The sequence below is a fragment of the Danio aesculapii genome, chromosome 3, assembly GCF_903798145.1.
Source record: "Danio aesculapii chromosome 3, fDanAes4.1, whole genome shotgun sequence".
NCBI classification, from domain to species: domain Eukaryota; kingdom Metazoa; phylum Chordata; class Actinopteri; order Cypriniformes; family Danionidae; genus Danio; species Danio aesculapii.
In genome coordinates, this window is record NC_079437.1 from 35422373 (window position 1) to 35449763 (window position 27391).

General features: G+C 36.7%; 2 protein-coding genes across 3 annotated transcripts; one reads left to right on the plus strand and one right to left on the minus strand.

Annotated features, from left to right (window-relative positions):
• The first annotated feature begins 278 nt into the window (after nucleotides 1-278).
• Nucleotides 279-14173, plus strand: dus1l (dihydrouridine synthase 1-like (S. cerevisiae)). The gene is made up of 14 exons (XM_056451586.1): nucleotides 279-335; nucleotides 687-928; nucleotides 1283-1391; nucleotides 4178-4228; nucleotides 4307-4419; nucleotides 4607-4689; nucleotides 6168-6271; nucleotides 6376-6523; nucleotides 7151-7247; nucleotides 7354-7439; nucleotides 7830-7996; nucleotides 9394-9431; nucleotides 9549-9624; nucleotides 12974-14173. Exons 2-14 carry the CDS (start codon nucleotides 692-694, stop codon nucleotides 13102-13104), a joined length of 1440 nt encoding a protein of 479 aa, XP_056307561.1. The 5' UTR covers nucleotides 279-335; nucleotides 687-691; the 3' UTR covers nucleotides 13105-14173.
• Nucleotides 14174-15499: 1326 nt separating this feature from the next.
• gps1 (G protein pathway suppressor 1) lies at nucleotides 15500-27390 on the minus strand. 2 transcript variants are annotated; one of them, XM_056453863.1, is made up of 14 exons: nucleotides 27292-27390; nucleotides 24908-25000; nucleotides 23112-23293; nucleotides 22841-23005; nucleotides 22612-22747; nucleotides 21442-21519; nucleotides 21307-21367; nucleotides 20740-20825; nucleotides 20511-20605; nucleotides 20296-20401; nucleotides 20134-20214; nucleotides 19220-19357; nucleotides 18176-18310; nucleotides 15500-15916 (listed from the first exon to the last, which is right to left on the minus strand). In XM_056453863.1, exons 1-14 carry the CDS (start codon nucleotides 27322-27324, stop codon nucleotides 15842-15844), a joined length of 1464 nt encoding a protein of 487 aa, XP_056309838.1. In that variant the 5' UTR covers nucleotides 27325-27390; the 3' UTR covers nucleotides 15500-15841. The 2 variants fall into 2 exon arrangements, with proteins under 2 accessions (XP_056309838.1, XP_056309837.1); XM_056453862.1 differs by having other exon boundaries at nucleotides 18159-18310.
• Nucleotide 27391: the final 1 nt, after the last annotated feature.

The following is a 27391-nucleotide window of genomic DNA, read 5'->3' on the forward strand; positions in this document are numbered from 1 at the left end:
ATAAAATAAAGGAAAAAAATATTTTCTAAATGCCTATTGCCAAATTTCTAATACTCTCTCCATTAAACTGATGCAAATATGGACATATACGAACATGATCATTAATAAAAAGAATACATCGGTACATTAGTAATATGACAAATGCGTCAGGTTTTACAAAGACACGTCATATTTACAGTCCACTGATTGACAAGTCTCACCAAAAGAGATGCGTGTTTGATCGCACCCGGAATAATTCAATCGGTGCATTGTTTCCTCACGGCTGTATTTCACCGCGACACATACAACAGTTCATGTGCCGCATATATCGCTGTCTGGCTGCTCCACAAGCTACTGTAAGTTCTTAGTTCTCATCTAAACACAGTGTAAATTAAAATAATGGCAGCTCATGGTAATATAAAAGCCAACTCAAGGGGTTGCCTTTCGTGTGCATTAAGGTTTATTTCTTTCTTTACATCTCATTCAGTGATTTCAAACTCTTCAGTTAATTTGCCGAAACACATTTTAAATTGTTACGTAAACAGTAACTCTGCAGATCTAAATGTAATGCTAATGTTATACTCTTTTAACTCGTATTATACACGTTTAGCTAATACGTTATGCTAATATATTAGACATGCAAGCAAATATTATCCACGACTGTGACCTCATTGTTTACAATAGTAATCATGTTTCACCCGATGTAGGCAGCATGACGAAACCCCTCGGGTTCGAGTTCTGGAGGTGCACTCTGAAGGGCGCGCGCTTCGTGGTCGCGCCCATGGTGGACCAGAGCGAGCTGGCGTGGAGGCTGCTGAGCCGCAGACATGGCGCTGAGCTCTGCTACACACCCATGCTACACGCCCAGGTCTTCGTCCGAGATGCCAACTACCGCCGGGAAAACCTCTACAGCGAGGTCAGCCAGGAGGACCGACCCCTCATCACACAGGTGGGTCTGTGGAAAGTAGAGCACGTGGAGAATTGAGGTGAAGTTGGTTTGATATTCATAGACTTTCTCCTTAATATAACAGAGAAGTGTTCTGTTCCAATTCTGCATAGTGAAATCATATTAGCAGCTAGTAACTATCAAAGTACAACATTGTTCATAGTCAAACAGATATTGCTGATGTTGTTTTGAATTCATACTCGCATGTGATTTCAGACTGAATATTCAAAGTACCATGGTAAACAAAATAGGGAGCATGTCACAATGTGTGAATATAAAACTATCTTCACCTCAATACAAGCCGATGGAGATTATGTGGTGCATGAGTGTCACTTTCGTGTTGGTGTCTCCATCCAGTTCTGTGCCAATGATCCTGAGGTGTTTATCCAAGCAGCTCTGCTCGCCCAGGATTACTGTGATGCTATCGATCTGAATTTGGGTTGCCCGCAGATGATTGCTAAAAGAGGTACTGAAACTTAGAAGGCAGATCAATTCTAATGTTGTATGTGATGTAGCACAGTTAAAGATAAAAGGGGATATTAAATTGATCAGATCTTTTGATGGTGGAAAAAGTATAATGTTCAAACAATAATTGCTGATTTTGGTTCTTTTTGGTATTTGTCTTTTACACTTGCGTTATTTAACACTGAGCATAAGAGTACAAAACAGAAAAAAACAATTACCTAAAACATCTGTTTGCTAAGCTGAACATGTGCATTAAACACTCACCAGCCACTTTATTGGGTACCTGGCTGGACCCCCTTTTGCTTTCAGAACTGCCTTAATCCTTTATGGTATTGATTCAACATGGTCCTGGACATGTTCCTCAGAGATTTTGGTCCATATTGACATGACATGATAGCATCACACAGTTGCTGCAGATTTGTCAGCTGCACATTCATGATGCAAATCTCCCATTCCACCACATCCCAAAGGTGCTCTATTGGATTGAGATCTGGTGACTGTGGAGGCCATTTGAGTACGGTGAACTCATTGTCATGTTCAAGAAATCAGTCTGAGATGATTCATCCTTTGACATTAAATTATCCTGCTGGAAGTAGCCATCAGAAGATGGGTACACTGTGGTCATAAAGGGATGAACATGGTCAGCAACAATACTCAGGTAGGCTGTGGCGTTGACATGATGCTCAATTGGTACTAATGGGCCCAAAGTGTGTCAAGAAAATATCCCCCACACCATTACGCCACCACCACCAGCCTGAATCATTGATGCAAGGCAGGATGGATCTATGCTTTTATGTTGTTGATACCAAACTCTGACCCTACCATCCGAATGTCGCAGCAGAAATTGAGACTCAGAACAGGCAACGTTGTTCCTATCTTTTATTGTCCAATTTTGGTGAGCCTGTGTGAATTGTAGCTTCAGTATCCTGATCTTAGCTGACAGGAGTGGCACCCGGTGTGGTCTTCTGCTGCTGTAGCACATCCGCCTCAAGGTTGGACGTGTTGTGCTTTCAGAGATTCTCTTCGGTTGAAACAAGTGGTTATTTGAGTTACTGTTGCCTTTCTGTCAGCTCGAAACAGTCTGGCCATACAGTCGGGCCAATTGCGCCCACAGACCTGCCATTTACTGGATATTTTCTTTTTTTTTTTACCATTTTCTATAAACCCTAGAGATGGTTGTGCTTGAAAATCCCAGTAGATCAGCAGATTCTGAAATACTCAGACCAGCTTGTCTGGCACCAACAACCATGCCACATTCTAAGTTACTTAAATCACCTTTCTTCCCCTATTCTGATGCTCGGTTTGAACTGCAGCAGATCGTCTTGACCATGGCAGTTTTTCAATTCCAAGAACGCAAAGAACGGACTTGCGTTCTTGTGGAGACTGGTCTTGCTAGGTGTCCTCGGAAGAACGAACTCGGGAGACCACGAGGGCAGAGAACGCGTCCTCTGAGAAATGAGATGCTGCGTTCTTCCTAATGGTCACATGACCTTCACGCGTTTTAAATGGTAAATTTAAACATTACAGCATTCACACACCAATTATTTTTTTACCCCCTTTTCAAAATATATACTATGCATAAAAACATGATAAATGAACAGTAAAAATAACAGATTTTAATACAAATTTTAACAAACAAACACCCTTAATGTGTTTATTCCTTTATTAAGATGTTCATGGTATTGTTTACTTTCGCCGTTTCATTTAGGGAAACTCCTGAGATAAATAAATGATATCTCTGAACTTTAATAAAAAATCTAAATAAAATGCTGCGCTTCCCACCTCCAGTCGCAATGACTTCTGGGACTTCCAGAGCAAGTTTGGTGCTCAAGTTTGTATTGGTGCGTCCTCGATATCAAGATCATATCCGGAAAGTTTCATGCGTCCTCTGTTCTTGCGGTCTTGAGTATTAGAACTGAACTTTGGCAGCTGATGATGACGTTACACAAGGACGTAAGACCGCTGAAGAACGCATATTGAGATACAGCCCATGTCGACATGCCTAAATACATTGAGTTGCTGCCATGTGATTGGCTTATTAGAAAATTACATTAACAAGCAGTTGGCCAGGTGTACCTAATAAAGTGGCTGGTGAGTGTATGAGGTACTACATTTAATAATATTGTTTAACATCAGAGAACTTGTGAAGAGCTTTCAAAATGTGTATAGAAATCTCAATACAACACTGGAACTTCCTTTGTCACAACAACATTTTTGTCAAAGAGGCGCCTTTCTGATGCCTGAATTAAAATGTAATGGGCAGAAACACAAGAAAACCCCTGCATGCTTGTGAAAAAACTGTGCTTTATATGGTCATATTGTGTAAATTCAGCAGCTGTTTTTGATTTGTATCATATTTAAATCATATTTCTGTCAGATATCACCAGAGTTGTCTCTTTGTCTACTTTATTTGTTGAATGCCGTATTTTAGAATGCACATTTCAAAATAAAAATAAAAAATAAACCACACTCACAGAGCAATCGCACCAGACAACAAAATCTACAAATGTGAACACACACACACTTATTTGAGGGATATTAGAAAATGAATTCATTATTTACTCTGCCTCAACGTTTTTGAGTTTTGAGATTTCTTTGAAGAAAGCTGAAAACTGACACCCATAGTAGGAAAACAAATGATACAGAAGTCAGTGGTTACAGGTATACAGCTGTCTTCAAAAAGTATTTTTTGGCTGAACTATTCCTTTAATTTTCCTCCATGAAATATTGAGTTTAAGGAAGTGCATAACTGTAATGGTTGATTTAATGTCTTTGACTCTCACCTAGGCCATTATGGAGTCTTTCTTCAAGACGAGTGGGACCTCCTTGAGAAGATGAGTAAGTCTTATTGCAATACCTCAATGTGGACATGAGTTCTGCCAACTGTATGTTTTATTCAGACGCTGTTATTTACAGTTAAACTGGCCAATGAAAAGCTCTCCGTGCCCATTACGTGCAAAATCCGGGTCTTCCCAGAGATTGAGAAAACAGTGAAGTACGCCAAAATGCTGGAAAAGGCTGGATGCCAGGTAAAGTGGTCTTGATACTTGTGTAGTAGATGCTTTTTGCCTGGAGTGATGTCATGAAGGGGTAGTTAGTTTGATATGGCTTATGTTACTTGCTATAACCAATTCATTGCGTCTAAACTGTAATGCAGTTTGTATATTCCTGAACCAGCTCCTGACAGTTTTGTATCTTCTGCTTTTTTTTGTACAGCTTCTCACAGTTCATGGCAGAACCAAAGATCAAAAGGGGGCTATGACTGGCATTGCCAGCTGGAAGCACATCAAAGCTGTAAGGTAGGGGATACACTTGCAGCTGTTGCTAATTGTTCCAAAAACATATTATTTTATTCACCTTAAGGCCATTTTTCTTTCTCTTATGTCTAAAAAGTATTTTTGGATGAAACTGATCCTTTACAGTCCATGAAATCGAAGTCAACGGCTACTGGCACTTTTGGGCTGCATGTCCACTGAACTGTTTTCTCAAGATGAGCATATTTTTTCAGTTGTTGGCACATATCTTTTTAGATTGCCAGCAGCATGGCGAGGAGCTGAGCTTTTCATTAACAACAATAAGCACTCACAGAGCATTTAAAAAAAACTATTCAGATTCGCAAAAGTACTTTGGTGGACACCAGTCCTTAGAGTTAAATGAACATTTACAAGCAGAAAAAAATGAACACTTGTGACTCCTGATGACACAATAATGTCTTCAGATGTGAAACTATCAGTCTATGCAAGAACATTACTGAATGATGGTGTCATAAGCTACGTTTCCATCCATCTATTTTTATGCGTATTTTGGAGTTGTGCATAAAAAATTGGTTGATGGAAATGCCAAGATGCGCACACAAACGATGTGCATAAAGTACGATGGGAACACTTTTAGCGAACAAATTCCAGTATGCGCATTAAAAAAGTAGTGTGATTTTGTTATAAGAGATCATGTGATGCTAAAAATGTGGGAATGGACAAACCAGCAGGCTGAGCACATTGTAAAACATCTAAAATCTTGTTTTGATCATTTTAAAACGCTTTAACCGTTTCAGTATTAGTGTTATTATATTATTAATTACCTTTAGAGCTGTCAAGAGCATCTGTGCTCAGCATCTGATGCCTTCAAATGTCACCTCGCGTTCATTGCCCGTCTGCGTTTGTCTTCTGAGGCGCAAATCATTTATTAAATAAAGAAAAGATTCTTGCAGCTTCTCCTACCACAGCAATGTCTGTTTTTACAGTTGATATTTGGCGCCAGTTAATCAGGAAGTGACGATTTTGTTCTGTTTGACTTATTTGAAGGAAACTCTGCTTTATTCACACATTTTTTTAAATCCAATAATCCAGTTTTTCACATCTTTGAATGGAAACATAGCTATAGACTGCTGATTGTGTCAATTCATGAGACCCCAGTTTATCACCAGGAGCCACGAGTGTTCTTTTTTTTTTGCTCGTGTATGTTTCTTTGAGCCTTGAATTGCCAGTATTGTTCACATTTTGTGAATCAACAAAAATCACAGTTTCAGCTTAATCTTTAATGTTCTGCTAAGGAACAAAGTGACTTCTTTGGAGATGGGCTTAGGGTGACTAAATAACAGGTGATGTAAATTTTTTGAGGATGGCTGCCTATCCTTTTAAAGTGTGGTCACTTTTGTGAAATAATGTGTTTAAATTTGGGTCCAGTTGTCAGTGTTCTGGAAATATGTTAATCAATGCTCACATTTTGAAGCCAAGTTAGTGTTTTTTTTTTTTTTTTACCTTTTATTTTTCTTGTATAGGGAGGGGGTAAACATACCTGTGTTCGCCAATGGAAACATCCAGCACCTGAGTGATATTCACCACTGCATGGAGGAGACTGGAGTACAAGGTGTAATGAGTGCAGGTAACGGCTTCAGTAAAACATCCGATTAAAAAAAAAACATGCATAAAATACAGGAAGACACTTTGAAATTTAGTCATAAAATTCTTAATGCATCACATTCACAGAGGGGAATCTCCACAATCCTGCACTGTTTGAAGGGCGCAGTCCTCCTGTGTGGGAAATGGCTGAGGAGTACCTGGATATCGTGGAGAAACACTCGCCCTGCAGTCTGTCTTTTGTCCGAGCTCACATCTTCAAGCTGTGGCACCACACGTATGTCTGCTCTCTTTTAAAGCTTTGGAGGAAATCTCTATTGATGACATTTCTTGACAATTTGCTATAAAACATAATTTAGAACAATTAAAGTAAAAACATTTTATCCTCAAAATGTCTTGTTTGCTTCAAAATGCTTTGTATTTCCCAGAAATTTTCTGGGTAAAGCATTGTGCATTTCTGAGTGTGCTTCACGCAGGTGAGAGGACTTGAAAAACCACCTGTAGAAGAAACACTCTTTCCTCTCCATATGCACCAGACACTTTATATAATATTTATTGATCTGTCTTTCTTTCTTTCTTTCTTTCTTTCTTTCTTTCTTTCTTTCTCTTTTTCAAATCCTCATTTGCAGGTCACTCTGGATAAAAGTGTCTGCTAAATGAATACATATAAATAAGTGGCATGACTGTTTTCCACTTTGAAAATAAATAATAAGATTATTTTTGCTGCATATTTATGATACATGGAAAAAGGAAAGAAAATGATTGCTATATGATTTCTGAAGGACTATGTGACTTTGAAGACTGGACTGGTGGCTGCTGAAAAATCAGCTTTGCAATTCTAGGAATAAAGAACACTTAGAAAAATATTAAAACTTAAGTTATTTTACATTTGAATACTTCACAGTCTCCAGATACATCAAGATCTGAGAGAAGAGTTGGCCAAAGCAAAAAATGTAGATGGCATTGCGGAGGTCAACAGACAGCTGAAACAACGTTGCCAGGTATTAGTCTATTGCAGTTCAATATTAGTCATTAATTGCAGTAATTAATTGCACGAGGGCTTCATTTAATGAATCACAGTGATTTCTTGCTTTTCCACTATTACAGGAGGAGATGGCAAAGGATAAATCTGAATGGACTCAGACTGGACTTCCCTTCCCACACTGGATTTGTCAGCCCTACGTCAGACCACCGTGGGTTTGATAATAATGTCACCATCACAATTATTTATTTATTGGTTTATTTGACAGGGACAGAGTGTACATTTCATTATCATTGCTGCAAATGCACCAGAATTAGCCAAAATGTTATTTTTTATTGGTTGTCTATGGACAGCTGTCTCACTAAAAACCATCTGTTTTATAATAGAGCACTAAAAATGGCATAGCTTTATAAGTCCTGATAAATATAGTGTACATTGACAAATTGTAGTACAGCAGTATAATAATTATAGTAGTGTTTGACACTTATAAAATTTGCCAAAGCCAATGTTCATTTATTTATTGTGTGTTGAAAAAGTAGTTTGAATGCTACTGAGCACATATTGGAACTGGTATGTGATACAAACCTAATATATTTTGCAGACCCAAGGATCCAAACACTGAAAATGGTCAGAAAGCACCAGAAACAAAGGCTGTAAGTGTGAAGAGGGCGCTGGAGGACAGTGACGGCCCCAATGATGCCATCTCTAAGAACAAGCAGAAGAAGAAGGCCCGCAACCCACACAAAAACTTCTGTCCTGAGCTGAAGCGTAAGAACTGATCTTTTAGCATTATTTCCTAAAGCCTGTGGACTTGATGGTGTCACGAGTGGATTATTTTCTTAACTATAATTCTGCACAATATATTAAGTTTCAAATATTTATTTTCATTTAGTTTTTTTATAAACTTTTAGAAAGAATATTCATGTGTTATCAAAGAGTAATTTTCAGCAATATTATTGTAGTGTTCAGTATCACATGATCCTTCAGAAATCAGTCTTTGGCATTGATATTTCTGCTCAAGAAACATTTTTTTATCGATTTCGAAAACAGTTGAGATAAATGAAGTAGGCATTATGAATCAAGACCAATGAGTTCAAATATATGCTGTCCTACACACCTCAACAAGATCAAGAATAGGGCGTGTGTTTTGTTGGAAAAATTAGACTAGATTTATTACTCCAGGAATTAAATCATTACAATCGGGGACTCCTCATCCTTGTTGGAGGAACTGTGGGATAGAAGAGGCACATCATGCGTATATATTCTGGCAGTGCTCAAGAATTCATAGTTTTTGGGAAACTGTGCACTCCGCCATCAATAATATTTTTGATCCAGAATATTCAAGGTACTTTATCTAGGAGATATTCCTATTAAACTTTTTAAAGAGGATAGACATCTATTTAATATATTACTAGCAACATGTGAAAAAAGCTATAACCCACAAATGGGATAAAGAAGACCCACCAACTAAAGATGAATTGTTCAATATAATAGCAGAAGTTGAGGAAATAGAAAAAATGACACATGCACTTTGATAACAAATGGAGATCTTTGAAAATAAATGGAGTAAATGTCTAGCTTTCTCAACAACGACAATATAATTGAACCTTTACATAGTTCTAGTGGTTAGGCATCATTAAGAGAATATGTTTGGCAACCTTTGATTATATTTTATATTTATTCTATTTATTTGTGTATTTTCTTGATTCGGTTAATGTAGTATATCTATGTTTGTATGTATATATGTGTGTGTGTGTGTGTGTGTGTGTGTGTATTTAAATATATTCAAATAGACACACACACACACACACACACACACACACACACACACACACACACACAATTTTATATATATAATATTTTTAAATCTATTATTATTTGTTTGTTTTGTTCCCACTGGTTATATGTTCTTTAAAAAATCGAGAAAAAAACTAAGTATAAAAAAGAAAACAGTTGAGTTGTGGATTCTGAATAAACAAAAATCTCTTTTTTCAACATAATAAGTGACTTCACTGTCATTTGTTGTTACTATTTGTTTTATCAACTCTGTAGCCTTTCAAAATACTTTTTTTGTGTGTAAATTTCTCAAACCTTTTCTCAGCGTCATTTCTAACATAATTTAAATACATTTTGGATGTTAACAATTGTCTTTTGTTGTTTTGCAGCAAAATACATAAAGTGTGAGCAATGTGGAAACCCTAAAGTAAGACTTCAAGATCTTTTCTTTCATTTGAACTGTTAATGAACTCATGTAAAAAATAGAACCACCATGTAAAAGCTTTTAATTGACCGATTTTGTTTTGTTGTACTACCTCAACAGGGAAACAAATGTGTCTTTAACTTGTGCCGTGGCTGCTGTAAGAGGAAGTCTTTCAAGGAAGTGGCTGATTGTCCTGGTTAGTTTATTTAGTTTTTTTCAGCTGTATGTTTCACTGTGCTTGAGCCACAAGTGAAGCTAATCTGAGAGTTTCTGAACTAATTGCATTGTGTACACTATGAAATTTTATTCAATTCACTTTTATCTGTATCACATATTTCATGAGTGTCCACTGGGTCTTAAAAAGTATAAAAAGTTGATAAACCAATTATGAGGAAAATGAGGGCCCTTAAAGGTATTTAAAAAGTCTTAATCGGGTTTTTACGAGGTCTTAAGTTTTGTTCAAGAGTTGTCCAAAGTGTTTGACTCCAAAAAAAGCATACATTTTTTAATTTTCCTCCTGATATTAACAACGGTGTGCTCAATTGGTTTGGACTGGGCGCGTTTGGCCAAGCTCCTCCGTCCTGGTAATGTCAATTAATTTGCGACAAACTTGGGAAGGTGATGCGACACTCTCCACATGTAGCGAAACCATAGAGCGAAACAGACAGCAAAATGGGGAAATGTAAGTTTGCATACTCCTGTTTGGAGAAAGAGGAGTTTAAACATGGGCTGAAGCCTGCTGCTGAAGTTCTGTTGCATGGTTGTGCTCCATTGATTTATTAAACTACAGCTGTTTATTAAGTTAAAGGTTTGATACTGATTAGAACTTGAAGTGGCCTTAAAATATTCTGAGATGGTCTTTAAAAAGTTTTAAAAAGGTAATGAAATTATCTTTAGGATTCCTGCATATACCCTGCATGATGTGTTTCAAATAGCAGTGAAAGTAATTTCTACTTTACAGTCGAGAGCAATGTGGTAAGTAAAGGTGACCGTTAATTGGCTGGTATGTACAATTTTAGGATAATGCAAATAGAGATAGTTTGGAGATGGTTATTTATTGAATTTATTTGTGTGAATGGTTAAAATATCGTTCAAACTAGGCATGCATGATATTGGAAAAAACTGACATTGCAATATATATGTTTTCTGGGATTTATACATTGCAATATGAATAATTTCAAGATGATTTGAGTAACTCTTTGGAAAGAATTCATCGTTTTACATTGATTGGGATGATTTTGTATGAGAGTGCATCTGCATATAATTATACAAAAACAACCAAATAAACAAAAGCTCAGAAGAAAACAATAGAACAAAGATAAAGCGTTAAACAAACATTTGTAGATTTCTATATCAATGCTGAAGCAATATATTGTGCTGCCCTATTTCAATAAGTTGCATCAACTAGTGATGTGACGTTGTGCGCCGAGGCTTCGAAGCATGTATCAAAAAAATGATACATCTCGCAGTGAAGCAGTGTGCCGGAGCTTGATTCGTTTTGCCATCATCACGTGATCAGTGACGTCCGAAGCTTCACTACTACACTACTACAACTACAGTAATTGAGTTATTTGTTTATATTACTCTTGTTGTATTACTACATGAATGAGTCGGGCAGTTGTGAACGTTTGACATTATTCCAACACAGTGCTTTCCCACACTTTAACCAGAAGAGGTCCTCATCGAGCTCTGATTTGGAACGCTTCGAGTAACGGATCTTTTTCCGATACAATTGAGTCGAGCGCTTCACTGGTTCAGAAAGCTTCATTTCACCATCACTAGCATCAACCAAAGTAGGAGTGGGCAATATTGACAAGGTTTTTTTTCATCAACGCGCTTTTGCCAATCTTCATTTAGTTTTAAATACTAATAAAACAAAATGAATGGTTTTTAATAGAAATTTACCACATGTTGAGTTTCCTCCAAATTTCCTAATGGGACGTTCTGAGATTGATTATTTTGACTGCTACAAATATCTTGAAATCTGGTTAGATCAGGGGTGTCCTAACTCAATCCTGGAGGGCCGGTGTCCTGCAAAGTTTTGTTCCAACCTCAATCAGACACACCTGGGCTAGCTAATCAAGCTAGGGCTTTCGAGAAACATCCTAGCAGGTGTGTTGAGGCAAGTTGGAGCTAAAATCTGCAGGACACCGGCCCTCCAGGACTGAGTTTGGACACCCCTGGGTTAGATGGTAAACTCATTTGAATCTCGTATAAATAAATTGCTCAAAATGATTAAAGCCCTTACTGGTTTTCTTTACAGAAACAAATCTTCCTTTACGCACTCTTCAAAGCAGCATTTGGTCAAATTACCAGTATTACCAATTCTGGATTATGGGGATTTCATTTACAGATCATCTTCAAAAACTCTCCTTCATAAACTGGATGTTATTTATCTTGCAACAATTCATTTTGTTACTGGTGCGCCATTTAATACTCATGACTATCAACTGTATTCTTTATTGAATTGGCCTTCTCTTTAATCACATCGACAAATTCATTAGTTTCTGTTCATTTACAAAACTCCTATTGGAAAAACTCTAAAACATGTGGAAATCTGCGCTCTAGTTGTTTTATTAATCTTTGCGTGCCCAAAGTTGGCACCTCATTTGGTCACTACTCTTCAGTTTTCTGCTGCTGATGCTTGGAATCATCTGCAGACATTAAAGCTCAACACTTTTACTCCACTATCATCCTTTCTAATTCTATCCAGTCAGTAGTACAAGTTCACGGTGCTTGTTTTTAGTTTTCCCTTGGTTTTATATGTTATTATCTGCATCTGTGAAATTGTATTGTGTCCCTGCTGCTTCGTATCTTTTTATGGTGCCTCTTGGCCAGGTTGTCATTGTAAATGAGAACTGGTTCTCAATTGACTTACCTGCTTAAATAAAGCTTATTATCATTATTCTTCTTCTTATTATTATTATTAATAAAGTGATGTCAAAACTGTAGGGATTTGCTGAACCCATTGGTTTAGGCCCATCGTTGATAAATATATGGCACTAAAACAGTCAGTCGGTGATTGATTGAATCAGTAATTCAAGTGATTCAGTCAAAATGGATGGATCCGTTTAGAAATTAAGCAAGTGACTATTAATAGAATATTGAATCATGAAGTCAAATAATTGGTTCAGGAATAAGAGTAGTGTTGCTCTGAGAAACAAATGCTCTGCCTCAACCTTTCTTTAGAACTACATTAGAACTGAAAAAGAAAATGCAACTTATTAATATTATCTTCTTTTTTTACTGATATTCTGGAAAGTGGCACCTGAGTTTGTGAATTTACTCTCATACTTATAAAAACCTCAGGGATTTATTAGTTTTGCAACTTGAATTATGGGTTCTAGTTCTAACAGGCTTTATCGCAGCTTCAGAATGCATGTGTTTGGTTTTTTTCAAAGAGAGTGATATACTCTACAAAGTCTGCTCTTACACTGGTAAAATAAGACAATCAATGTAACACATTCATTGTTCAAATATAAAACACCATTGTTCTGTTAATCTCTTTACCCAGCATCAATCTCTATGCATTTCCTCTTTGACAGGACACGGATTGAGGTTCAAAACCAAGGCTTTAAGACAGTGCAACTCTGATACGGGTGGAGGAGGCTTGACTAACGGAAAACCCAGCACTCAGACAGTTTCCACTGCAGTCCATGATCCATTACAAGCTTGAAGCAGACTTATGGAATGGACATGGGAGACGGCGACATCAAGACATGTTGATTGTCCATTAAAAAGCTGCTGCACTGAATTGAAAGTTGAAGAACGCAGTTGAGGTCCAAACTGTATTGAGATGGATTTGGCACATCTGAAATTGTGGATGCACACGACACCAAATGAAGAGAACATGTTATGCAGAGCGCTGGGTTTCTGTGAAGTACCATTTTCTGGACTGCTGTGACTTCCTCAGATTGCTTCTTATAGTTTTGTGTATTTTGATTATCACTGGGAATGCAGTCTGTGAAGCAGACGCACTGAACGCACAATCTTTAGCCCCCCAAAAAAGAGCTGGACTCTCTTGTGTATTTCTCTAGACCTTTGTGGAACTACACTGATGAACATCTTTATTCAAACATTCTGGACTTCTGCATTTTTATTATTTATTGTCTTCCTAAATGAAACAGGGTTTTGTTGCAACCAAAATCTCAATCTGACTTTAGGATTTTTACAGTCTTTATTTTTTCACACCTGTATAAACATTTACGAACACTGACTATGATTTCGTGCAGTCATGGATGATCACTGTAACAATTTCACACACTTACTGACGTTCATTTTGAGGATGGTTACACAACCCCAGGGGTGTCCCAACTCAGTCCTGGAGGGCCGGTGTCCTGCAAAGTTTAGTTTCAAACCCAATCAGACACACCTGGGCTAGCCAATCAAGCTCTTACTAAGCTTTCTAGAAACATCCTTGCTGGTGTGTTGAGGCAAGTTGGAGCTAAAATCTGCAGGACACCAGCCCTCCAGGACCGAGTTTGGACACCCCTACACTACACAGATTCCTTATCAAGTAAATATGGGTTTTTATATTCTGATGTTTTATCATTTATTGTGCCGTTTTAAAGTATGTATACATTTTAGAAAGTATGCTGGTGTAACAACTTCCGTTCAACAATTTCCACACATTACTTTTAAGCATCAGGACCCAGAACTCAGTGCCTTAATGTGTCAGTTACTTAAAACCAACACAATGAATCTGACTGTACCTAAAAACATTCAGCTTTTTGCTGCAAACTGGCTTCTTAGATTTAAACAGTTTGGATTTGTTTTTCAAATAAATTTAAGACAAAGAAAAGCAGGCCATCTTCAGTTTCTAATAATGCAGATTTTGCAGTTTATTAAAGGCCATAAATGCTGGTCTACTTGTCATTGACCAGATCATGATCATTTACTGGAGTGAAAATCTTACCATAGCTTAATTTAGCCACTTAGCAAAACAGGAACAAAAAGTTTACAAAAATGCAAGCATCAACTCTAATGCTTTAAATAGTTTATGGTAAGAATGGGCTACATGCACAGCTAATGTTCTTCAACCAATGATGAACTTCCGGTGAAAGTTTTGTGTGACTATTTTCATGTTCATATGGTTCTTTTTACAGCATCCATGTTGTAATGTAATTACTATACATTCAGTTAAATAGACATAGGGGCCGATCACACCGAACGCGCATTTACATTCCAAAAACGCGAGGCGCGCCTCACTGCATTTTTGTAGACAAGGAAAAAAATAGTCGCGGTGCACTTTTTGTAACTAGGCAGCGATTGAATCAGCTGGGTATTGTGTGTGTGTTGCTGTTGATATTAATATTTCATAATATTGTGATATTCTACATTTGTGAAGTCATATAGCTCCAGATAACTCAAAACGGCTACCACTAGTCTCCTCCATCTTCAAGTCTCGTTGTTGTCTTGACAACACAAACACTGCAGGCACTCAACGGAAAACCCGCCTCTGCTTTCATTTGATTGGAGAATGAAAATGACGAGTGACGTAAGGCGCTTGTCCTGCTCAGTTGACTTTTTTTCAACTGAGGGCACAGCGTGCGCGCGCACTCAAGCGGACGCGTCGAGTATAAACCTATGGTATAAACTAGGCTTTACGCGTGAGGAGTGCTGGGCGCATAAGCAGCGCGCAAAACGCTCGCGGCCGTTAGTAAAACATTAAAAAAGGCGCCTTTCAGCGCAAAAAGCGCGTTCGGTGTGATCGGCTCTTAAAGCATCCATTTGGTTGTTAAAAGAGTAAAAAAACTTACGAAAGACCGTTTAAACAGGCGCTGGAAAAATATAATTTAATCCAGTGCTTCTAGTTTGGTCCGATATCCACTTTTAAATCGTATCTCAGTCAGGCAGTGAAGATCACTGATTTGTAAAGAAATCAGATCTTAAACGGGGCCATTCTGTATGGGATGACAATTAACCGGGGTCTCTGGGGCTGGCTGACTGAAATCAAAACTCCGTTTGCATATACCCCTTTAAACAGCAAAACACAATCACGAGACTCGAGTAAGAAAAAACATGGGTGTTATAAATCTAACTGAAAACAAGGAGCTTTCTGAGCCGAAGCGTCTTTTTGAATGTATGTTTATTTTAAAAGCATGTTTTGTGATGAGGTTTCTCAATGTGTAATCAAGGTTTGTCACAAGATACAGAGGAAAGTGCATTCTTTACAAAGAACAACAGGCCAGTACAGCTTAAGTGCCGCGTTTCTCTTTTTTTTTTTCCTTTTCGTTTGAGCAACAGGGTGTGCTTGTCTTTAATACAGACAACAGAGATCTTCTTCCCAACTTAAAGTCTTTAGATTGTGATTTTTCTCTCTTCAGCAGGGAAATAATTGATTTCTAAACAGGGGGCCTAAGATGCGGCAATGGCCCCGTGTACTTTCCTAGGAGAGGCATCTGGTCGAGTCTTCACATGTTGGTGCTCATTCGTGTTTGGCTGTTGGCAGGTGTGAGCTCCCCTTGACTGCCTTCTCTTGGAGGGGACTGTGAAGGGAAGCAGAGGGTCAGTCGCTGGTGTAGCAAGAGAGTAAATAAATAAATCAACTAGACTGAGAAGGGAAACATGCTGGTGTTCATTAAGAATATCAGGGATGAAAAGGAATATTCCAGGCTCAATTCAGGTTAAGCTCAACTGGCACAATGTTGATAAAACAGGTTGCAGAAAAGGGAAGCTTATTTACAGTTTAGTAGGGTTGGGTGTCATTTGGGGTTATTTCGATACCGTTGATAAATCAATGATTTTTTTTTAAATACTTTTTAGCCACAAAATTATGGTGGATGACTCTAGAAAAGTCTTTTATTTGACATTTTTTTGTTATATTAATTGAATAATCAAAGTATGAAGTACACACCAATTCATATTTTATATAATTGAATTTATCTGGAGTTTCATCTGATTTCGAGTGCTTCATTTTTAATTTTTTGACCTTAACAGCAATTCAGTGGTTTCACATTCATTCAGCAACATATTGTTCCTGAGGGGAGTCGCTCACTGGATGTGCTGTACTGTGCGCATTGCATACATGTATGCCTTCCCTAGCAACAAGTACAAACGCCTAACATCGCAGACGGTGTCCATATCCCTCAAAGTTGTTTACAATTAAATGTTTAAAGATGGTGTAGCACAAGGTGTACCCATGTGTGCATTTGATGTACCCCTTGATGCTGCTTACGTCTTTGTCACAGCACCAGTGGCACAGAATTTCATATGCTTATTCGGTCTGGTGCATACCGGTTACATTGGTACCAGTGCCATTCAGTACCCAACCCTAGAATTTAGAGCGTTCTGTTTTCTTGCCAATTAAATGACTAAAATGAGCATTACCATTTTAAAAGCTTTTTTTCTTTATCATTTTAAACTTTCATACTCATTTATGCATTTATTTGTGATCCAGGACCACAAAACCAGTGTAAAGGTGCAGGAATAGTCAATTTTGACCAATGCTTCAGGCTACTTTTGGCCAAAAATACACTATATGGGCCACAATTATAGAAAATCATTATTATTAAGTTAAAGATCATAAAGAAAATAATGAAGAATTTTCTACTTTAAATAGATAAAAACTTAATTTTTGATAAGCACTTAATTTAGAGTGTTTTTTACAGTATTTAAATAAAAAACTTTAGATTCCAGATCTTTAAATAGTTTTTCCTCCTAAACTAACAAAGTGTACATCAATGGGGGAAAAAAGACTTATTACTGGCGTATTATTACAGGATTACATCCAATCAAATACAGTATAAACATTAATACTGCAACTTTAAAAACCTTTAAATTCTGATATAAAGCTGAATTTTAGGCATCATTATCCGTCTTCAATGTGAAATGACCCTTCAGAAATCAATATGCTGATTTGCTGCTCGAAAACATTAATTTTTTGTTTATGTCGACGCACTACCCACTACGCCATTAGCGCCGACCTCAAAAACATTTCTGATTTACAATGTTAAACCCTATTAAACTTCTAAGCATTGTGAAACTATTAAAAAGTTTTAAAGCTTCTCTGAAACGATCTAAAGTTTGTCTGAAACAGAACATCAAACATTATTAAATGCTTTTATTGTCACGTATGATAAATTGAATCCATCCTTTCAAAAATTAAAAGGTTTTTAAGATGCAAAAAAGCACTTTAGTAACAAATAAGTTACTAAAATCATGTTAAAGCACAGTATATACTTCCACATCATTTCTGCCCCAAAGTGCCTCAACTGTAGCCTAGATTTTTGCCTCAAAAAGACAATTTAATGCCTACTAAACTTCGCAAATCTAAAGCTGAAAGAGAGGACAGCTTTTGTTTACAACTGTATTCATGATGCAGCTGAACTAAAGGTTTTCTGGTTCTAAATAAAATAAAATCAGAGTTGATAAGTAATCACTGCACTGCAGAACGCTTTGTAACTCTGACTACTTGCTATAAAGCTGCTTAAAAACGATCTCTCTTGTATAAAGCGCTATAAAAATGAAGGAGACTTAACACTTGTGCTGTTGAGCCTTAAACTTAAATTGAGCCAGTACTTTAGCATTCACTTAATACACAACAAAACTCATGCAGATTGTGATGTACACATTAAAACAATGGAGACTCCATAAGATAAATCCTATATAAATAAATCAGATGTGATTACTGCTTCAACAGATAACGAAACACAGAGGAGTGTATGGTGCTCATGCTGATGGGACGGGATGGGAGATGGTTAGGTGAAGAGCAGAGCGAGGACACGTTACCCTGGAGACCCTGTTACCTTGACGTGTATCTGGTTACGAAGCACAGCCGCTCGCAGGATCATGGCTTTCGCTCGTCTCTGAAACTCTTTGCCCATCTGTAGAGACTTCTCGAATGTTGTGCTTCTCTGATCCACATCCCTGGCGTACAAGATCTACAAACGTGAAGAGAATGGCTTTCAGTTCACAGGCATGGTAAGTTTCATTCCAGGTCAAGGTATTGTCATTGCCTGCATGATCCTAGAACTGATCATTTCTCTGTACATGACCTCTGATAACCACATTACTCTCAATTGTAAAGCAGAAATCATGCTTGAAATAGATTTGTAATTGTATGCATCATAAAGTACTTTCCACCTTTTTCCGCATATAACTACTGCGTTCCAAATTATGGCATGCACTTCCCTTTTGAGACATTTCCTTTCAAAAGTGGGGAAATGAATCATTTTGAATATGGTTGTGATCAAAATAATTGATATAGTGTGCTTTATTTTGTTATCCACCATTAAAATAATAATACGTTTTGGTATTTTAAAATGACATTAAAAATCGCAACATTGTCACATATCAGTGGCCAAAACTGTTGAGCTCACTGTGTTTTGTTTCTAAATACGATTTTCTCCTTGTTTCCCTACCGTTTTACCTACAGTTCACAACAATTTAACCCATCCGTAACACTGCAGTGGAAAGATTTAGGGGTTATTCTTGGTCTGCTGAATGCAAGTTATTCATTACTTTGTGTACTTTACTACATCAAACTTGGTTTTAAATATTTAAAGGGATAGTTCAAACAAAAATGATGAAAGAATGTTGGAAAGTGGCAGCTACTGACTTCCATAGTTTTTTTGGTACTACTACGAGTGTGAATGACTGTTTTTCAAACATTCTTCACATAACAAGATCTATTTTTTGTGCCAAAAAAATAAAAAAGTAATTGAAGTTTACAACCACTTGAGTGGGACTAAATGATGAGTAAAAGTTTCACCTTCTCAATTTGAGAAGAGGAAGTATCAGGATGACAGGAGAGAGTGAGAGAGCGAGAAAGAGACAGAGCACAGGCTTGCCTTGCTGTGGGAGTCGATGCGAGCATTGATCAGGCCCTCCAGGATCAGCTGGGTCAGTTCGTCCTCCAGAGCTGCCACTGTGGTGTTAAAGGCCACGGCCATTTTGTTCATGTCTGCTGACACATAGGGGCTAAAGTACTGCCCGTGGGAGATAAAAGACTCAATTCAATCAATCGGCCATATAAGCGCAACTCCAGAGCAAACGTCATCTTATGCCCATTCAGTTTTCAACTTTAACCCACATTCTGCATTTCATTTCAGCATAACTATGCCAAATGAGACTTGATGACAAAGCTGCCCTGACATTTATTGATCGTATACATGTGTCATGATGGCTTACAAAAACGTTTGGTGACATATTGAACACAGCAGTTACGAATCCTATTGATTTAAATATACAGGGTCATTCAATCTCAACTTAACCAGAGGTCTCCAGCTCAAATTTTTGGATTTTGTTAATATATTTTGTATATATATACATATATCCTAATATCCTTTTAGATTTGATTTCTCAAACTATATTTTAGGCATATTATGTTGTTTTTTTTAAACATTTGAAATGACCAATAAACATGACAAACCAAAGATATATTATATATTAAGACACAACAACAACCAAAAAGACTAAAACTAACCAAAATCATTTTACAATTAAAAGCCCATTCAAAATTATTTAGAAAAACAATACTAAAGAAATAAATAATAAAACTGCATTACTTTTTTGTAAGTTCTTTTGTGTTTAAATAATTTTATAAATATAGTAATTGCTAATAATAATAATAATAATAATTATAATAATAATAATAACAACCTCTTACTATAAATGCAACAAAAATCTAAATCATGTTAACCTGAAGTTGAGGTCAACATGTAAATCAAGATCACAAATAAACACAAAATATCCTTTTACGTACCTGTATGAGGGCTCTGTTCCTGATTTGTGTGTACAGTGTTCTTACATGAGGAGCCAGATACATGTCTAGGAGGAGATTATCCTGAAATACAGAAATTAAACACTTAAGAATCACAATATTCCAACTACAAGAGACAGAAATCACTAGCTTAGTCAAACTTACCTTCATTTCATCCAGCATTTTCAGACAAGATGCATACTTTGACTCGTAAAACTTGAAGATAATATCACGGACTTGAGGTTCCAACTCTAAAAATAATTTAAAGGAGCTGAAACGAAAATGAAGGGAGAGTAAAAAACAATCAGTGAGGTTTGATCCACGAGCAAAAATATACCTCATATATAAAAAGACTAAAAACGCTAAACATATAAATTCACCTGCTTGAGATGACATTTCGCTGCAATTCCTGTCTGTCAAATGTCGCCAGGGCACAGAGCCCCCCGTACACTGCTACATTACTGGGAGAAAGTAACTGAAGAGAGCAGAAAATAATCATTACAAACTGTAGAAAAACAAGCACTGCATTCTATTCATCTTCATTTCAACTGGTAATATAATTCAAAATATGTGATACAGCATTAGAAGCGGGTCAGAAATGGCACAAACCTCAGGAAAGTCGCAGTGGTCAAAAGAGGCTTGCAGGAAGCACTTGGCAGCCGGTTTATACTTTCTTGATGCAAGTTCTGCCAATCCTAAAGCGACCAGAGAAAGATGTTGACATCATTTCATACTTCCACAATAGTTAATGCAATTTAAACACCAGTAAATTTATCCAGTGACATATTAAAATGCTATTTTACGATCACATTGCAGCCCCAAAATACAAAATTATCATCATTTTAAATCTTTATAATTTGTATCAATGCTTCAAACCAATTGGTTTTACCAATTTGAATCCAAGCAGATTTTAGTTTAATATAATAACATTATTTAAAGTAGAGCTCTCACATTAAGTCTGTTGTTTCATATTTGTATAATTATTTCAGTTACTCGATATAATGTCAAAGTGTTTCACATATTTCAAAAGTGAATTTTCATGCAAGTTATTTGAAACAAAGCAGACACTTTATTTACATTTAATGTGCTTTTATACAATTGTTTTCTATATTTATATGTACTTTTTTGTCTAAAAACAGATTCACAAAAGACTAGAAACACAAATAATGTACTTGCCTGCAGCACATTTGAGTTTGGTTAGAACAGCTTGGTTTTGACTATCTCGTTCTCCTCGTTGCTGGATTGCAAAAACATAAAATGAGTCAGACTGCTGAAATCTCACAGTAAACCAGAATGAGTGATGGCACTTACCTCTGCTATCTCTGGAGTGGATTCAGCCTTGCTGACATAGCTAAGTACATGGGACCAGTTTTGGAGGTAAACGCTAACCTATAAAAGAATTACATTTGTTTAAATAGTCGTTAAAAACAGTGAATCTTTAACGAGGTCTTTAAGAGAATTAATTCTTAAATCTTTATATTGCAGAGTTACCATGCTTTTATGAACAGCAGATTCAAAGACTTTTTTAAAGCACCATTAGTTTTAAATCACCTTAATGTAATATCCCAGCATATGTAGCGACCATGAAAGTCCTTACTGTACTTAAAAGTTTCACTCACACTTAAAGTTTACACAATTTTTTTTAATGTTCAGGTTATCTTTTAAGTCATGTTCAAAACATAACTTTGAATTCAATACTGGTGACAATACTGGTGCGGTTTCTGAAATATTATTTGTCAGTGTTATTGTACAAGATTTAAATGCAAGATTTTTAATTTAAGAATTTCTGTTTTTTTCAATTTTGTTTTTGACAATTAAGTACAACTGTTGAAATAAAACCATAAACAAACTTAATCTCAAATTTAATACAAGCACTTTCAAGAACCTATGTTTGTTTTAAAGTACTTACCAGGCCTTGAATCCATATGTCTGAAACTCAAGTACTTAAGTACTTTCAAGAAATGTGGCAACCCTGATATTAATAAATCATTTGCATACAAAAATATCCTACAAGTTTCAGAAGTCAAATCTTTCTAGATAGTCTACTCTGCAGAACTGTATGTGGTCACAAGTGCTTTGTTTTTAAAGATTGTTTGATATAACCTTTAAGCTAAAATTACAGCAGATATACGCGGTCATCTATACATGCAGAGGTTTACATGTGTGGTCCTTTCCAACATGTAAACATTTACACTAATGGACGTTTATTTCTGAGTCTACAATCAACAATCAATCCCTCCTATTCGAAGAGTGTGTTCTGATGAGGGGGTTAAAATAGGACAGAAAATCAGTCTATAATCTCAAATTATGATGTTTTTGATGTATAAAATTATAACATTGCAATTATAACATTGCACATTGACCAAAATGGTAGTTAATGAACCGTTCAAGAAAATTTAAAACTGCTAAAGAGTAATATCAAATAAAATGAACCAATAAACTAGATAATGACCAGGGAGGAAAATCAGTAGGTAATCATACCTTGATTACATTAAGACACATGTTGATGACATGCTTGGCGCTAGTGCAGTAGTCTCTGGCTCGGGAGTAGCATTTCAGGGCATTGCTGAGGTCACCGCAGTCAAGATAGTGATCTCCAAGGTCATCGTGACCCCTCCTGAACACACAGACATGTTCGGATATTCAGTATAACAGCTAAATAATAATTGTAATTAATACCAATGAGAAAGGGACAAGTAGTATGGCTTACCTTATGCTTTCTTTGATGGAGTTTCCCTTATAGTTCTTAAGGTCAGTATCCAGCTTCTCCAGTTTGAGCAGGGCTTTTTTCCTGGTAGATTCTGCCCAGGCTGTGTCGAGAGGAGGGGGTTCAACTGCCCCCTCCGGTACCGCATCTGGGACACCTTGCACTTCCCTGTGGTGAGACAGAGTTTAAAATTCAGATTTAGTAAAAATCATGCTTGCTTTTTCCCATCAGGAATCAATGTGATGCATGGAGGGGAAAATAAATCAGGAATTGCCTTGTGGCTTCAGTGAGTTTGCGATGGATTTCTTCATAGACATCAACATTAAAGGTTCTTTGGACAAAGGACAGGGCCATCTTCAGTGCTTCCACTCGTAGCTGAGGGCAATGGTCTGCAATAAACTGCAGCCTTTCGATCCTCATCAGTCCACTGTAACTGGACGCATACTGCTCTAGATCCTGTACAGAAAAAAAAAAAAAACGCTCTGAGTCACAGATAAGCAGGTAAGCATTTTATATTGGCAACTTATTCATTATCAAACTACTTAATTGACACTTCCATTGTTTCTAAACTAATCAGATTTTTTCGATTTTCTTATTCAACAGCTTGAATAAGTAATTCATTAAAACATTCATTAGGACAGGGGTTTGCCAGGCACCTACTGCAGGTTTTTGTGTCATTTATCCACGACAGTCCTAAATTCAACCCCGGTTCAGGCACAAAAACACACTCAGAAAAATATTGTTTATTTACTGGTCAAAGTTTTTTTGGTTTTCAATATTGCTCTACCCTACTTTACACAAATGAAAGTTTGACATGGTTTGGGAATATTAAATTACAAAGAGATTTAAATATAGGCACACTTTTGCTTGCTACACTATGGGTTTTAGCTGAGAAAAACTATGACCATATCATGTACTAGGGCTGCACAATATTGGAAAAATCTGTTATTGCAATATTTTTTTTTCTGCAATATTGTGAATACCGTTTCACAAGATAGTTTCAATTCAATAGTTTTCTGGAGAGTCTAACAGTATTCAAGCAGAGAAATTTAATAACCTCAATAGAAAAAAATGTGTTTCTTACTTTGTCTTGTTTCTCTTCCAAAAAAATAAAAATAATAATAAAAAAATCTTAGAGCAAGTAAAAATATTGTTTTGTTTTCACCATCAGAAGAAATAAGTCACAATTAAGAGATTTCCCTTAAAACCTGCTAAATTATCTGTCAGTGGGGTTCATGAAATAATCAGATTTTCACTTTGAAATGTTTATATTTGGACTAGAACCAAGACAAAAAAATATAAGTACGATTTTCTTTTACATCTATCAAATAAATTCCATACAAATACTGTAATCAAATACAATTCTGTAGCTCCTGGTCAACTGTAATTCAGACTCAACGTAGCACAGCTCTATCATGTACACACAGAAACTTCAAGACAACTCCTTAAATCAGAGGAAACTGCAAGAGTGCTCTAGAAATGCTGCCCTGACATCTTACTTGAACTAAATCGCTTTAAGCTGAAGTATTAGAATAAAAAAAATTTAAATCAAACAAGTAAAATAAAATATTGGAAATAAGCTCATTCAAAATGTTAAACACTCTAAGATGATAAATTATAATACTACTAATAATAACAACAACAACAACAACAACAGATAAGTTAAACCTATTAATAATTTAACGAGAAACTCAAAATAAAAATCTTTCTTATTTTAGCCTAAATTATAATACTGTGATGCCTAAACACATCTGTAGCAGTTGCATGGTTTTTAAGTGCATATTTTAAAACACTAAATAATATATCAATTATAAAACTGGCCATTTACTGGTTATTGGTCATAATTTGACAGATCAGTGCATCACTAAAATAAAAAAAAACATACAACTTTTCATTGACTCAGGATAATCTCGAAACATAAAGAGAAAGTTTAGTTAAAGGATATTTTAATTATTCTTTTCTCAAAGTGATTTATATATGTGGAAATTAAGTCAACACAGGAAGCTAAAACACAATTATATGAACCATTAAGGACATGACAGATATCTCAATCATAAACACTGAACATACCAATGTCGGGTTTTCCACAACATAGTTGGTGTCAGGCGCATTCTGCTGGTCTTCCTGAGGGTCAGCATCTATCTGCATGGGCTCTACAGACCCCTGTTAACACAAAAAGCATCATGTTAAAACAGAAGACGCATATGCAACACAAACCAAAGTGGGCTAAGCAAAAAAGTCCTAACATACTTAAGAAGCTCTAAGGAATATTTAGAGCAGCCCAAATCTCATGTGGAAAGAAAAACATCACAACACTGAACATCAGCTTGAGGGCTTTCAAGCGGCTTCACTTCCTATCTGCCTAAACTGTGCGTTTACCTCCAGAGAGTGTGACGAATAGCTGAAGCTGCACACACTGGATCTCACTGTAAACTCCATGTATTGGTCAGACATGCCTGTTTGAGAGTAGACGTTCAGCTCTACACCTGAGCTTTCCCTGATCCTACCCTGAACCTGCTCTTCAGCATCTCTCCACCCTGACTGAAGAAGACTCTCCTGCATGAAGGCGGATGCTTATCAAAATCACAGTGACAAAAACAAGTCAAAGTTTCTGAAATGAACGCATGAATATAAACCAGCCAAAAGGAAAAAGGTTTATACTTTTGAAGTGTTGGGTCATTATTTGTGAGGTCAGATGAAAGTAGCAGCAAACAACAAGTACTTTAGGTAAATATTGCTTCAATATTCAATTACTTTATCTTTTTAACGACTTTATTCTTTAAAATATTACTCAAATCAGATAACAAGGCATATGATGGTATGAAATGTTCTTTCAGTGACCAATTTTATATGGTATTATCATAATCTCCAAAAAAGGGTTACTTTAAGAGGCATAATAAAAAGACATACAATGTGGGTTATTCTTTATTATATACTAAAGTAAAATTAAGAGTAACATTAAAATCAACCTAAACATTAATAAATTTCATCGCCAGTTTAGTTTAATGAACTACTGTTAACAAATGCAACCTAATTTAAAAGTGTTGGTGAACAAGAGGCCTTTAAAGAATAAGATTTTAATAAATATCTTTGGCATTGTGTATGCCACATTAAAGGGATAGTTCCTCCAAAAATGAAAATGTAGTCACTATTTACCCTGCCTCAAGTGGTTTCAAATCTTTTGAAAGTTTCTTTCCTCTGCTGAACACAAAATAAGATATTGTGAAAATAGCTAAAAACCTGTACGCACTGACTCCCCTAGCAGAAAAAAACAAACACTATGGAAGTCAATGGTTACAGGTTTCCAGCTTTAATCAAAATATCTTCTTTATTGTTTAACAGAACTCATAAAGGTTTAAAACAAGCAAAGGGTGAGTAAATGACGACAGAATTATTTGTTTGGGTCAACTATCTACTTAATATCTGAACATGTTTATGTTAGGATATAAACAGCCGACTAGTAAGTGTTCAAGCATTTGGTGTTGTGATGAACACCACTACCAGTTAGTAGTAACTTTAGGAGCGGTACAACAATCTGAATATTCGTAAAAGCTTTATACACAGTATGTTGAAGAGCTCAAAATAAAACCATACATGTTCATCATCATGATATACTGCATTGGAGAATATCAGCATGTCTAGTGGTTAAACTAATGGCCATATCTCAATTTAACATTACATTTCACCAGAATTTCTCTGCAATAACTGATTGGGTTCATTATAATGTAACGTACAGTTTCATAAATGGCATTCTAATAACTCTTGTGTTTGTAATATGTAATATTAAAAACAGTTTAATAAAATTTGAAAAGCTCAACTGCATTTAACCATTTCTGTCATAAAAGCTAAATGTGTTTAAATCTGAAATATTCAATGCTCTGTGTATTCATCATCTCTGCAAGCAAATTATGAAGGCTGTTTCTCAACCTAGTGTGCTGCCTACATAGACAGTATTTTAAGCATTATATGTAGGTATGGAACATCTAAATGATGGCTTTCCGTGAAGGTGTTACAGTACGTTTAGAGACCCAACCTGAATTTCAAGCACACTGGCTAACTGATACAAAACAGACAGCTGGCTAACGAGATAGCTTTGCTAAATACACTTAGCCGGCTAAAGAAAGTTTCAACCCGAGTCTTTCACAAACAATCGCAAGTAAATCTACACGAGCCCTCCGGGTGGACACCAAAACAGCTCCGCGGGTCGTGTTCATTGTCGAAAGTGCAGCGGAGCGCCTCCGCGGGCGAATAAACGCGTCCCGCCGCTAAACTTGAGAAGTGCTGCCGCGTCCTGAGGGCCGCTGTGACTTACGAGCTCACGCTAGACGAGCCAACGGCTGCCGTACAGGAGCATTTAACACCGTAAACATCGGCGCTTCGGCTCGGTATGCTCCCTCTACCCGCTCTCGTGCTGCGGAGGGCGACGGAGAAGAATTAAAAAGGCGCTAATTTACCTGAAAGTTAAAGACCTGCACGGGTAGTGGCATCTCCTCCTCCTCTGCAGAAACAGAGCACACAAACACATCCGGGGCATCAGAGTGCGCGTGGTCGACG